The 13,504-nt window shown below is 36.2% G+C and overlaps 1 protein-coding gene and 1 pseudogene across 1 annotated transcript in view; one reads left to right on the forward strand and one right to left on the reverse strand.

Annotated features, from left to right (window-relative positions):
- LOC147830713 (rho guanine nucleotide exchange factor 12-like) overlaps positions 1 to 13,504 on the forward strand; it is a 52,273-nt gene that overhangs the window by 12,617 nt on the left and 26,152 nt on the right. The window contains exons 6-16 of the mRNA XM_087211416.1: positions 1,057 to 1,099; positions 1,406 to 1,511; positions 1,912 to 2,049; positions 3,274 to 3,306; positions 3,608 to 3,722; positions 4,310 to 4,415; positions 7,411 to 7,543; positions 7,833 to 7,868; positions 8,308 to 8,462; positions 9,699 to 9,845; positions 11,545 to 11,630. Coding sequence (XP_087067542.1) covers positions 1,057 to 1,099; positions 1,406 to 1,511; positions 1,912 to 2,049; positions 3,274 to 3,306; positions 3,608 to 3,722; positions 4,310 to 4,415; positions 7,411 to 7,543; positions 7,833 to 7,868; positions 8,308 to 8,462; positions 9,699 to 9,845; positions 11,545 to 11,630 — 1,098 coding nt within the window. The remainder of the gene's footprint in view (positions 1 to 1,056; positions 1,100 to 1,405; positions 1,512 to 1,911; positions 2,050 to 3,273; positions 3,307 to 3,607; positions 3,723 to 4,309; positions 4,416 to 7,410; positions 7,544 to 7,832; positions 7,869 to 8,307; positions 8,463 to 9,698; positions 9,846 to 11,544; positions 11,631 to 13,504) is intronic.
- LOC147830714 (U2 spliceosomal RNA) lies at positions 77 to 152 on the reverse strand (annotated as a pseudogene).

The following is a 13,504-nucleotide window of genomic DNA, read 5'->3' on the forward strand; positions in this document are numbered from 1 at the left end:
GTTAATTTCCCCAAAATTTACTTGTAGTAGGACCCCAAACTGCAGTTATTATAAGGAAAATCTTTTTTTTGTGCAGAAATAGTTTATTGTACATATTTTCACATTACAATTTGATACTACACTTGATCTTAGCCAAAAGGCCGAGAAGCGATTCACATTTCAATTTGAATTATTGTGCAGCTTTCACAAAGATGTAGTTTTATGGTGGTTAAAAAACCCCATAAAATTTACCATTTTAAAGGATACAATTCAGTGTCACTAAGTACTATCAGAATGTTATATAACCATCATCCCTGTCCACTTCCAGAAATGTGTTTTTCAACTTTTAGGAAGGTTAATAATCACAAGAAAATAGGCTGGACTTAACTGATAGTAAGCTAGGATCTGAAATTACATCACTGAAAATTCTAATTGATGCTGAGCCCTAACCTTTTTTCCCTTACTCTAATATTAACTTCATAAGGAAAATCTTAACTAGGAAGAAGTAAATTCTGAGACTGTCACCTTATTTATTCAGTATCAAGAACTACAGATGATTAATGGAGATTTAAGACACCAAAAAATTCAACATTGGCATTCAGAGAGATTCCTTTTGGAAGTTTGACTCCTGAGGTTTTAGAAAATTATATAGGAAAATGGGAGTATTGTGACCTGTAGGGTCTCAAATCCAAAAAATAAAAATCATGGTTTTATATATGTCAGTTTAGATTTTACCTATATTTATTCAAATAATGTGTATGTGATTGTAATAATCAATAATTTTAGAAAACCAAAGCCAATATATTCATTAGGAATAAGTATGACATTGAACCATTCAGTCCTCTAGTGAAATACCAGTAGATATTTCCTTTAGAGCATGACACTTGAGAAAGGTCTTATTTTTAAGTTTAAACAATAGAACATTCCAGAGCTATGAAATATGGATGAGCAGGTAAGCTTTGATGTGTATATGCTTGCATGATTAAGTATCCAAGTTGTATCCCTTTATACAGGAGTTTATATACATCACGAAAAGTCTTTAGTGCTGTTTCACCTTTTGTTTGTATTTCATTTTAGCACTTGAAAGTTTCTGTTCCTGATGAAATATCTATAGACCTGGGTAAGTTTGGAACACCAGTATTCTGCAGAATTAAATCTATGTAGATATGTAACTCAGTTCAGCTGTAAAGGTTTTATCTGTTATTTGGCGATTGGTCAGTCATCTGAATCTCTATAGAAGAGTCAATAATTCATTAAAGGGAATTAAAATCCAAATTCTGAGATGAAATGCATGAACTGCACTGAAGAATTTCTCTTTGGTGTACTCCAAGTTAAATTTCTACAAAGTAGCATTGCTGTGTTGCCAGCTATATTATATATTTCAAGGAATACACCTTTAGATTAAATAATTCTTTTCCTTATGCAGAAAAGAGAAGACCTGAGCTTATTCCTGAGGATCTGCATCGCCACTATATCCAAACTATGCAAGAGAGGGTCCACCCAGAAGTGCAGAGGCACCTGGAAGATTTTCGGTAAGCTTGGTAGTAGATGAAACCTGATATGGTCATTCTGAATTTTTTTAAAGTAGGAAAAAGACATAAAATACTTAACATAGCACTAGGTAAACCATATGGTCTTAAATAAACATGTGGAGTCAAAGGGTTAGAGTGAAACTAAGAGTTCAGTCTTCATCTCACGTGTGTATTTACAGGATTTGAACTCAGTACTGTGCCTATGATAAAGAGATGTATCTTTGAGTGATTACCGTTGGGCTTTCTTCCCCATTGGTACCCTAGGTGATGTGGATCCATATGTATGAAAATGTGACAGTTTGTTTGTTTCTAGAAACTCGTAGCTTATAGAGACTGATAAAACCTGTCCAGAGATGATTTTTTTCTAGGCCACGCAGGAGATTTCTTCTATTCCCTTTAGGCAGAAACGTAGCATGGGACTAACCTTGGCTGAAAGTGAGCTGACTGAACTTGATGCAGAGCGAGACAAGGATCGGGTAACTTTGGAGAAGGAGCGGGCATGTGCAGAACAGATTGTTTCCAAAATTGAAGAAGTACTGTAAGTAATAGAAGCGCATGTGGAATTTCTATTTATACTTGAAGTACTCTGAACAAACTTAATAGGGCAGAATAATACTCCATTGTGTGGAAATACCACATTTTCTTTATTCATTCTTCTGTTGATAGACTTATAGGCTACTTCCAAGATTTAGGTATCATAAATTGTGCTGCTTTAAACATGTATATGCATATCATGCATCATGTATTATGTCTTTAACGCCTTTGGGAAGATATCTAGAACAGCTGGGTCAAATAAAATTTCTAGTTTTAGATTTTTGAGGAATCTCCATACTGATTTCTATAGTGGTTGTAGTAGTTTACATTCCCACCACCGATGTAGAGGAGTCCCCACCCCCCAACCTTGTCACAGAGAAAGATAAACTTCAGTTATTTGTAGGAAAATGGCTGCACTTTAGATTGTAATGTTAAGGGAAATAAATATGACATATGAGCTTAAATATAGCATGGTTTCTCTTATATCAGAAAACTAAATTAAAAATAAAGAGCAAAATTAAAGATAAATAATAGAAGGAAAGAAGTAGATCTTTCTAAAATGGGAAGTATGGGCCGGGAATTTAGCTCAGTGGTTTTGCCTCCTACAGTGCAAGCTCAAGGACCCGAGTTCGATCCCCAGTACCCCCCCCAAAAAAAAAAAATTGGAAGTAGATCAAGAGCTAGAGGGAGAGAGGAGGGGAGGGAAAGGGGATTACAAAAGGAATTAAGATGTGTTATGTACATGTACCAACTCCACATAAGAAGTGTACTTCAAACGTACTAATAAAAATAAATTTAAAAGGGCAGATCAGATTGTGTATGTGGAGCTGTTTATTTTGTCATACTACTAGAGAAACTATGGGTTTTTTTTTCCTTGATATTTATTTTAGGTAAAGTTCTTGTGTTTCTTTTTTCTGTGTGTTGGCAAATGACTAACACTAAAACATCTAATCTGTAATTAAAACTGGGTGAATACTTTCATTGGTTTTAATGTATAGGGTTTGAAATTATTTCTTGCTATAAACGGTATTCACTTGATGATGACATGAATGTGAAAATGGTGTGGTTCCTTTGGGAATTAGGATATTCATTGGGTATTTTATCCTCGATGACAGATTTAGGTGAGGCCCAAAGCATTTGGCTCTGTTCTATTGTTTTAGGTGTCTGAGTCTAGTAACACTTTTTCATTAAATTTATATACTTCTTTTTAAAATATTTTTATTTTTAGGATGACTGCTCAGGCTGTAGAAGAAGAAAAGAGGTAATACAACTTTATTTTTTCATAGAATTTTGAAGAAAAAAAGAAGCTGATTTTTTCTGTCAGCCTTAAATTACAATTTAAAGTAGAGTATGGTCTCCCTCTGGTGGCTGTATTTTGACTAACATTCTAATATTGTACAAGTAGAATCTTTTTCTGTGTGCATTGAAGATAGTTTTACTTTGTTTATGCTTGATTAATTTCAAGAATTTCAACATTGGAGCTTTAGAAATCATTCGATGTCTTTATTCTAACCAACCTTCTCTTCTAAGAAGACTTATTTTACTTAATCTTTCTCCTTCAGTTCCACAATGCAGTATGTTATTCTCATGTATATGAAGCATTTGGGAGTAAAAGTGAAAGAACCTCGAAATTTGGAGCACAAGAGGGGTCGGATTGGATTCCTTCCAAAAATTAAAGTAAGATTGGAATAATAATAGAGTGTTTAGGGCTTAGTGCTTTTTTACATTTGATTGCGGTTTTTTCCTTAGTAACCTCACTAGGCATAATAATACCTTATGAAATTGTTGAATGGATGAATCAGTTGCTCCTGGTACAAGCTCCTGGTAAATGTGTAAATTCATATGGTTAAGAAGCTCCTGGTAAAATTGCCCTTTTATTTTCCCAAAGTATTATCTCTAAAGGGTTTGAGTAGACATCTTGAGTTTTAAATGTCTGCAGTACTGTGTAACAACCTCTCATGAGTGCTCTGGGTGTGGGTATGTGTGTGTACACTTTTTTTATAGCACAACATTTATTGGTACATTTTAGGCATACATAATGATAAACACTCATCATGGGAATTTGCACCTGTACATGGTACATTCTGCCCCCTTTTTCCCATGCGCCCTCTTCCCTCAAGCCCTTTTCCCTGTATACACTTTCATTTACATTTAACCCCCCCCCCCCCCGCAACTATCAGTATTACATTTCCATTTGAAAGTAGCAAAGGAAATCTGCCCTGTGTTGTGTACCTCTTATCTCTTTGATGATGCCCCAATTCTAGCAAAGCAGGAAGAAAGATAAAGAAGGTGAAGACAAACGGAAACGAAGAGGATTCCCCAGCATCCTGGGACCCCCAAGGAGACCAAGCCGGCTTGACAATAGTGCAAGTATGTGGAAAGTTGAAATGCTGCATTCTTACTGTTCTGTCTTTATATCAGAGGCTCCTTTGGCTGGAATGAATTGGTGAAGGAAGGTGTTTTTGAGATATCACTGAATTTCCAATGTGCTTTGCTTCTTCTCTTCAGTGATGTTTCTGAACTAAGTATCCCCTAGTTTCTATGTAATTGTCATCAACATTCTCTTTAATGGCAGTGTTCTGTCAGATACCCATAACCTCGTTTACTTATCTCTTCTGATTTTGTTCCCATTCCACTTGTATTTGTTGGATTAAAAAAAAAGTACATATGGATCCCTCCACATATATCATTCTATCTCCTTGTACATATATCACCCAATCTCTCCATTGTGCATTTTCTTTTGTCTTGTCTTGTCCTGGGAATTGAACCCAGGGCCTTTTTACTGAGCTACTTCCTCAGCCCATTTTCTTTTCTTTTTTTTTTTTTTTTTTGGAACCAAGGATCAAACTCAGAACCTTGTGCTTGTCAGGCAGGTGCAGTGCTACTGAGCTACGTCCCCGGCCCCCATTTTTTATTTTGAGACAGGATCTCATTAAGTTGTTCAGATGGACTCAAACTTGTGAACCTCCTGTCTCACCCTCCTAGAGAGCTGGAATTATAAGCATGTACCACCACACTTAGCTTTTGCTTTTATTTTCTGGTCTCCCTCCTCTCCTAGACCCAGTGGGGAAAGAACAGCTCACTAGAGGGGGCTGCAGGAGAAACAGGGATGGTGGCATTGTGGGGAAAGTAACTAGGTCAAGTAGTACATCTCATCTCAGACAGTATGACATTTGAAAATACTGGTATGATGAGGCTGGAAGACGAGTTGTGTAACATAGTGAGTGTCCTGCACAATGAAAAATTCTTACTCAAATGCCATTAGTACCTCTGGTTGAGAAATACTGAGAAAGGTGGAAGAAATGTTTGGAAAGGAGGTTGAGGAGATGGAGGATGTTACAGATGCTGACCCTGACTTCCAAACAAGGCAGAGAGAGTTTTAGGAATTTGGGAAGATAAGGTTCGACTCAGGGTGTAGAACTGTGGATGTATGTACCATGCTGTGGAGGATGGTGACCAGAGCATCTGGAGCTTTTCCTGCTGACTGATGTAAACATGGTAATGAACAGGATGAGAATTAGTCCACGTCGTCTCTGAGGTGTATTATGATGATAAAGTTGTGAGTGTTGGGGAAAAAGTGGCATGGGGCTTGCTAAAGTGCTCACAGTGATAAAGATTTCCTCTTTATTCTTACAAATGGTACAGCTCCATAGATGTCTATCTCTTAGCATACCCCCCCATTGCTCTTATTTCCTTTTCTCATGAGCCTTCACCTTCTGCTTCATCCTTCTCACCCTCATTTTCTACTTTCTCCCCCCTTTTCTGTTCATCCGTTCGTCATCTCCTTCTTTCCCTCCTCCATGGTTCTTTCCCTTTCTCTCTCTCTCTCTCTCTCTCTCTCTCTCTCTCTCTCTCTCGGTACGGGGATCGAACTCAGGACCTTGCACTTGCGAGGCAGGGGTGGCACCACTGAGCTAAATCCCCAGCCTCCAACTAGCATATCTCTTAACCTGATAAAGATAATATGTATATGTACGTTCTAGATTATATATGACAGTATGCATATTATAATAATGTAACCACACTTTATTGATTTTTGGACTTTTAGAATCATTCTACTAGGCAAAGCATAGAATATTTTCCCATGGCTGCAGATCAGAATATAAATGTCAAAAATCATCTTGCTCTAAATAAAATACAGTTGAAAGAAATACAAAGCAGAAAGAAATACAATTAGAGGCAAGGATATGGACACTAAATCTCTAATCCAGCAGAGAAAAGAATTGAGATACAAACTCCTTGATGGAACATAAATAGAGACATACTTTAATTTAGGTAATAACTAGTAACTTAGCTAGTAATAATATAACAATATAACCATAAACATATTTAATAACTATTAAGTGTCAAACTTTTTTAGTGTATTTAATGTTTCCATGGACATTGTAGGGATGAATCCTTTTTTTTTATTCATCATATATTTCATTCATTATATAATTATGTGCCACGTAACAGCAGTTTGATTAAAAATGGACTGTATATATGATGGTGGTCCATTAGGACTGTTTGGGAAAGTGAATTTAGGAAGTATAAATGAGCAAAATCATGACAAGGGAAAGAAATAGGTATTACTTAAAGATAATAAATCAAGAAAAATAAATAACAGGTTATTATTTGGAGTTGGACCACCATAATAACTAAAAATTGAAACCATGAAAAAGGGTTTGTCTTAATTACTTTAGTTGTTGCTGGGACACAGTGCCCAACACCAACGAATGAAAGGAGTAAAGGTTCATTGTGGCTCATAGTTTTAGAGGTTTCTGTCTATATTTGGCTGGCTCCAAGGCAGTATGACATGGCAGAGCAGCATGGCAGAGGAAAAGTGGCACATGGCATAGCACCTGGGAAGCGGAGAGAGTGGAGGAAGATAAATCCTTTAGGCCGTGCCCTCCAGTGACTCACCTCTTTGGACCAGATCCCACCTCCCAACAGCAAGTCAGCTATAAACTCATCAGTGGGCTTAATTCACCGATGGTCATTACCCTCCCATTATCTAATCACCTCCCAAGAGCCCCACCTGTAACCACATGAGACTTTGGGGGGACATCTAGATGTAAACCATAACAAGGTTGGTACCGGAAGTAGAAGAATATAATATGGGAGGATATTACCTCTAATCATATACTCTTCTGAATCGAGTTGTTGCGGTGTCATATGTTAATTTTAAGAAGTACTTTAAAAATTATTTTCCTGTTTTTTAGTGCATTTAAAAATTTTATATATTAAACTTTTGGTTTTAACTAGCCTGAAAATATTTAAATAAAAATTTCACTGTGAAATAGGTTTTCTGGGGACTAAGTTTTCTATAATCAGTGACTTTATTTAATATTAACACTATACCAATGTCTGACTTACATCTTTTCAGGATTAAAACAAGTTGGAGAAACACCAGCATCTGGAGACTCCTTGGATGGCACACCTCGTACCTCCAATACCGTCTTTGATTTCCCTCCTCCTCCACTAGACCAAGTTCAGGAGGAGGAATGTGAAGTGGAAAGGTAATTCAATGAGATCGTAGAGAGGTTTAGGGCATTGCTTAAAGTTTTTAAAAATTGAGTACTATTCCTGTATTTTGCGGCATTTTTCTTTTGTAATGTTTTGAAAGATCTAGCACTTGTTGGTGGTAAATATTAGATACTGAAATTTTCTGTTTATATTAAATAATTCCTATATCTGGGAGAATTGTTTATCCAGCCACCGACGTTTAACCCAGTTTTGACTCCTTTGCTATAAATTTCTTGATCTCCGTTTTGCTTTCCTTTTGACTCTATTCTTCATTGTTTTAAGGGTGACAGAACATGGGACACCAAAGCCCTTCCGGAAGTAAGTACCTCTTAAGTAGCTTTCAATAAAGAGCTACATTCAATAAAGGATTCTTACAGTCTAAGAAATAGAGCTTTCTCTCCTAAATTTCTAGTTTTTAACTTTGTACAGTAAATGTGTTAAATATTATAAAAGAAAGTTTTGTTTTGTTTTGTTTTGTTTTTTTGGTACCAGGGATGGAACTCGGGTCCTTGCCCTTGTGCAGCAGGCGGCGAAACCACTGAGCGAAAATCCCCGGCCGATAAAAGAAAGTTTTTAATGAACACGAATCTGAAGATATTTATTGAAGTGTGTATAGCATAGGTAAACCATTTTGTAAGAAAGGACTATGTTTGAGGCTCTGTGCTAAATCGGATTTAGAAAGCTGACTGAATTATGGTAACGTTAAGAGTTATGCAGTTTCTATTTTCAAATAGATTTCATCATTTTTCTTCACTAGGTTTGACAGCATAGCCTTTGGAGAAAGTCAAAGTGAAGAAGAGCAATTTGAAAATGACCTAGAGACAGATCCACCCAACTGGCAACAGCTTGTTAGTCGAGAAGTGTTACTGGGACTGAAACCTTGTGAGATCAAAAGACAGGAAGTGATTAATGGTGAGTCTAGTCAATCCATTGTTCTTCACATACATTGAGTTTTATCAGAGTAAAACAGACACCACCACCACCACTCCCTGCCTTGGAGTTTGCTTCAGTTTCTCTCAACCTTTTTTTAAACAAAGAGAATTAAATTAAATAGAAAATTCTTGAATCTTTCAACTCAAAAAATGTAAATGATTCTATGACTCTTACTGATAATTTAAAATGGAAGGGTGTTTATCCTTCAAGATACTTAAGATCCATAGCATTATGGATCTTAAGCTAGTCAAAGTCATTTTTTATGCATAAAGAGGAGGCTAAAGCCCAGGGAAATCAATTGAGTTAATGAAGATCATAATAGCCGATAAGTGATAAAGGGAAACTAGGATCTAGCTCTTTCTGTACCTTGTTTCTTTTGGTTTTTTTTTTTTTTTTGGTACTGGGGATCAAATTTGGGTCCTTGCGCTTGCACAGCAGGCGGCAAAACCACTGAGCTACATCCACGGCCCCCTGTACCTTGTTCCAGTGCTTTTTAGTTACCCTGACAGATATGTGACACAAATGTGGCTTGGATGCTGTATTCTGTACTGTCCTTAGGACATGATTTAATATCCTTTTTGTCTCTGACAACTTTGTGATGTAATGAAATTACAGTCTACTTTGCCTGTTTTTTAGGCAGATTAGATAACCAAAGGCCCTGTATTCTGAAAGTGGCTTACGTTAAAGTCTATATGGTATTGGTGCTTAGTTTTTTAATATTGTGGTCATGATAGATAAACAAATGGATAAGTTTAGGGGTGCATCATTACTTTTTAAGTATAAATAGACTTGTTTTTGTTGTTATGGTTATTTTGTACAGTACTAGGGATGGAATCCAAGGCTTTCACACTGAACTACATCCCCAGGCCTTTTTTATTTTGAAACAGGCTTTTGCTAAGTTGTTAAACTGTCCAGGGTTGGGCTGGACTCAAAATTTCGATCCTCTTGTCTTAGCCTCCTAGAGTACTGCATTACAGACATGTGTTACCATGCCAGCTTAAGTATAAAATAGTTTTGAATGATAGCTTTCATTCAACTCAGAACCACTATATAGGAGAATTTCATGGAATCAGAATGACTTCAGAGGATAGGTCATTCTTTCTACATGAATAATTTATTATATAACTCATTTGCTACCTAATTCCAACTAAAGATTGTTTGGTCCTTTGGAATTATTCTAAATAAGAACATTTCATACATTTCTTTTAAACTTAGAATTGTTCTATACTGAAAGAGCTCATGTTCGGACACTGAAGGTTCTTGACCAAGTGTTCTATCAGCGTGTGTCCAGAGAAGGAATTCTGTCACCTTCAGAATTACGGAAGATTTTTTCAAACTTGGAAGATATTCTTCAACTTCATGGTAAGATGAATTGGCTGTGATCTTTGTCCCTACATTTCCAATAGAGAAAAGATTGTGAGTATATAGTTTTGTAAATGTGCATAAGTTAGCATGCCTAAAATTATATGTGAACGTATCATGTAAATAAAGAAATGACTGGAATAGAGAAAAGATTGTGAGTATATAATTTTGTAAATGTGTATAGGTTAGCATGCCTAAAATTATATGTGAACATATCATGTAAATAAAGAAATGACTGGATCTTTCACTAGGTCCTTTATCCCCACAGTCAGTTTTATTTTTATATAGAGTATAAACACAAGCCTTTAAGTCTAAAGTCAGTGCTTAAGCTGAAAAATAATAACAGTCAAAATTGCCCTAAAAAATTTCCTGTCAGGGCCAGGGATTTAGCTCAGTGGTTTTGCCACCTGCTGTGCAAGCGCAAGGACCTGAGTTCAATCCCCGGTACCCCCCCCCCCCAAATTTCCTGTCAGGTACAGTATATATGACTCAAAAATATATATCCCATTTAATAATATATGCTTAAATGTATTTTATAAATAGTAATATACAATATTACTATTATAACTATCATTATCCCATAGTGGGATAATTTTGAGAAATTGTTATATTGTTAAATATACAAATATTCTACCTCTGACTTTCCCTGGGTGACTCATCTTGGATTTTGTTATTTTTTATTTTTGGTACCGGGGATCAAACTCAGGACCTTGCACTTGCAAAGCAGGCAACAGAACCACTGAACTAAATCGCTGGCCCTCATCTTAGATTTTTGTAGATAATAGTGGGATGTCCTTCACTTTGTTAGGTCACCGTTTCTCTATGACCCTTAATTTTCAATCTCTGTCAAGGGTATCATTACCACCTATCAACTCAACACCTTCCAGCCAAATCAATGAATGCCTTTTACAGTTCTGTAGGCAATCAGGTTTACCAGCATGCATGGAAAAGTTCAGGCCTGATTACATCCATTGCTATGCACATACATATTTATTTATTTATTTTTGATACCAGGGATCAAACTCGGGTCCTTGCACTTGTGAGGCAGGCGGCGGAACCACTGAGCTAAATCCCCGGCCCGCAAGTACATATTTTGAGAGGACTAGTGAACAGAATCACCTGCACTATTTCTACTTAAATTCTTTCTGAGCATGGTTATAGATGGAGTTTTAAGGTTAAATGCATATTTGATGCAACTACACTGTATGTAATGTACTAGTTTCTGAAAATGTTTGATGCTTTAGCACCTGCTTTTTTGTTTTGTTTTGTTTTTTTGTACTGGGGATCGAACTCAGGACCTTGCACTTACGAGGCAGGTGGCGTAGCACCTGTTTTTTAGGTCAGGCTTAGAGTTATCTAGATGGATAAGCATTGGGTCCATATTTATATTTAAGGATGTTGGAAGTACTGATGATTCTCTGAAATTTGTTTCTGTGTGTGTGTGTTGGTCTCTAGTACTAGAACTCAAACCCTGGGAGCACTGAGCTACAGCCCTCGCTCTTTTGATTTTTCAGATTTTGAAACAGTCTCACTAAGTTGCCCATGTTGACCTTGAACTTATAATCCTCCTGCCTCAGCGTCATTAGTATCTGAGATTACAGGCATTTACCACCGTTCTGGCTTGAAAATTCTTATTTTGAAAATTTAGGTACTTAGTACTACCAATAATTCAATATGTCTGTACTTTTTTTTTTTCCAGTTGGGCTGAATGAGCAAATGAAGGCTGTTCGAAAGAGAAATGAGACCTCTGTTATAGATCATATTGGGGAAGATTTGCTGAGCTGGGTAAGGAAATTTCCTGTTTCTTTTTAATATTTTAACAGAGACTTAACAATCAGATTCAATGTTAAGTAGCAAGTCTTTTCCAAATATACAAACTCATCCATTTGGCAAAGTTAATGTAAAGCTGGAAAGGGTAGAATTATGTGTTGTTTTGGTTAGTATATTCTAATCATTAATGAAACTAAGTGCTCTATTTCATTGAAGTAAAGATACTAGTCTTTGTGTTTTAAAGAATAGAGTAAAATGCATCTTGATAAAAATAATTTAATATAGTATTTTAATTATCTTCTATTGTCTAAATCTTACAACTATATAATATGCAATTATAGATACAGAACTGCCATCATGATAGAAAAATGAAAATTATTTAATCTTATTTGTATATGGTATGAGTCCAGAAGCTATAGTACTTGTCTGTCAAATTCTGTCTTTTTGACTAGGTCAGTATACAGGACAGTGCTGTGCAAAGTGCTGGGACACAGTGGCCATCAAAAGAAACATAGCTCCTGCCCGCGAGAGCTTGTAATTAATGGGAAAACATTCTCTTGGTTATTTAAAATATGATGAGTCCTTATTAAAAAGCTTTTGCACAGCAAAAGAAATCACCAACAGAGTAAAAAGACAATGCGCAGAGTGGGAAAAAATTTTAGCCAGTTTTCTTCAGACAAAGGACTAGTATCTAAAACATAAAAAATTGAAAAAATTCAGACCCCTCAAATTTATTTATTTATTTAATCCCATTCCCCTTCAAGCCCCCTCCTCTCCCTACATGCAAAAGCTTTGTTTCCATTTTTTCCTTCTATTTTCACTTTTTTTCTTGTCCCTTCCTTCCTTTCTCCTTCCATCCTCCCTTGTTCCCCTTCCCATTTGAACACTTTTTTCCAATTTCCCAACATCCATTATACATTTTAATCCTTATTTCCACTCTTGGTTTCTCACACCATAGAAACAGTGTGGTATTTAAACATATATGTCAGATTTATTTCACATAGGAGTATGGTCTCAAGGTGCATCCATTTAACTATAAATGTCTGAAGCTCATCCTTCTTTATGGCAGAGTATAAAAAAAAAACCCATATTTTCTTTATCCATTTGTCGCTTGATAGGTATTTGGGCTGTTTCCAAGATTGTGTTGCGATAAACATGGGTGTGCATATATCGTTGTGGTATGATGCTTTTAAAATTCTTTCATGAAGTTACCAAAAAGAGGTATAACTGGGTCAAATGGAACCTCCAGTTTTAGTTTTTTGAGAAATCTCTACACTGATTTTCACAGTGATTGCACCAGTCTACACTTCCACCAACAGTGGAGAAGGGTTCCTTTTTCCCTCCAGCCCCTCCAGCATTTGTTATTCATTGATTTCTTGATAACAGCCATTCTTTCTGGAGTGAGATGGAATCTCAGCTTTGTTTTAATTTTCATTTTAAGAATGACCAGTGATGTTGAACATTTTTTCATACATTTACTTGCCGTTTCTAATTCTTCATCTGAGAAGTGTCTTTTCATTTCAGATGCCCATTTTTGGATTAGATCTTTAAATTTAGGGGGTCTGATTTTTTTGAGTTCTTTATATGTTCTAGATAATAGTCCTTTATCTGATGAACAGCTGGTAAAATTTTTTTCCTGCACTGTGGATTGTCTCTTCACTCTGTTGGTGGTTTCTCCTGCTGCGCAAAAGCTTTTTAATAAATGAAGTTCCAGTTGTTGATTCTTTGTAGTCTTTCCTGTGCAGTCTGGGTTTTGTTCATGAAGTCTTTGCCTACTCCTGTATCTTCAAGCATCCTACCTATTCTCTCTTCTGGCAGATTTAATGTTTCTTTTTTAATATTTAGATCTTCGATCCATTTCGATTTTAGGTTAGTGCGTGGTAAAAGAT

This window comes from Heterocephalus glaber, unplaced genomic scaffold (genome assembly GCF_053883595.1).
Source record: "Heterocephalus glaber isolate CG9 unplaced genomic scaffold, H.glaber_assembly_v1.0 deba00000006, whole genome shotgun sequence".
Classification (NCBI taxonomy): Eukaryota; Metazoa; Chordata; class Mammalia; order Rodentia; family Bathyergidae; genus Heterocephalus; species Heterocephalus glaber.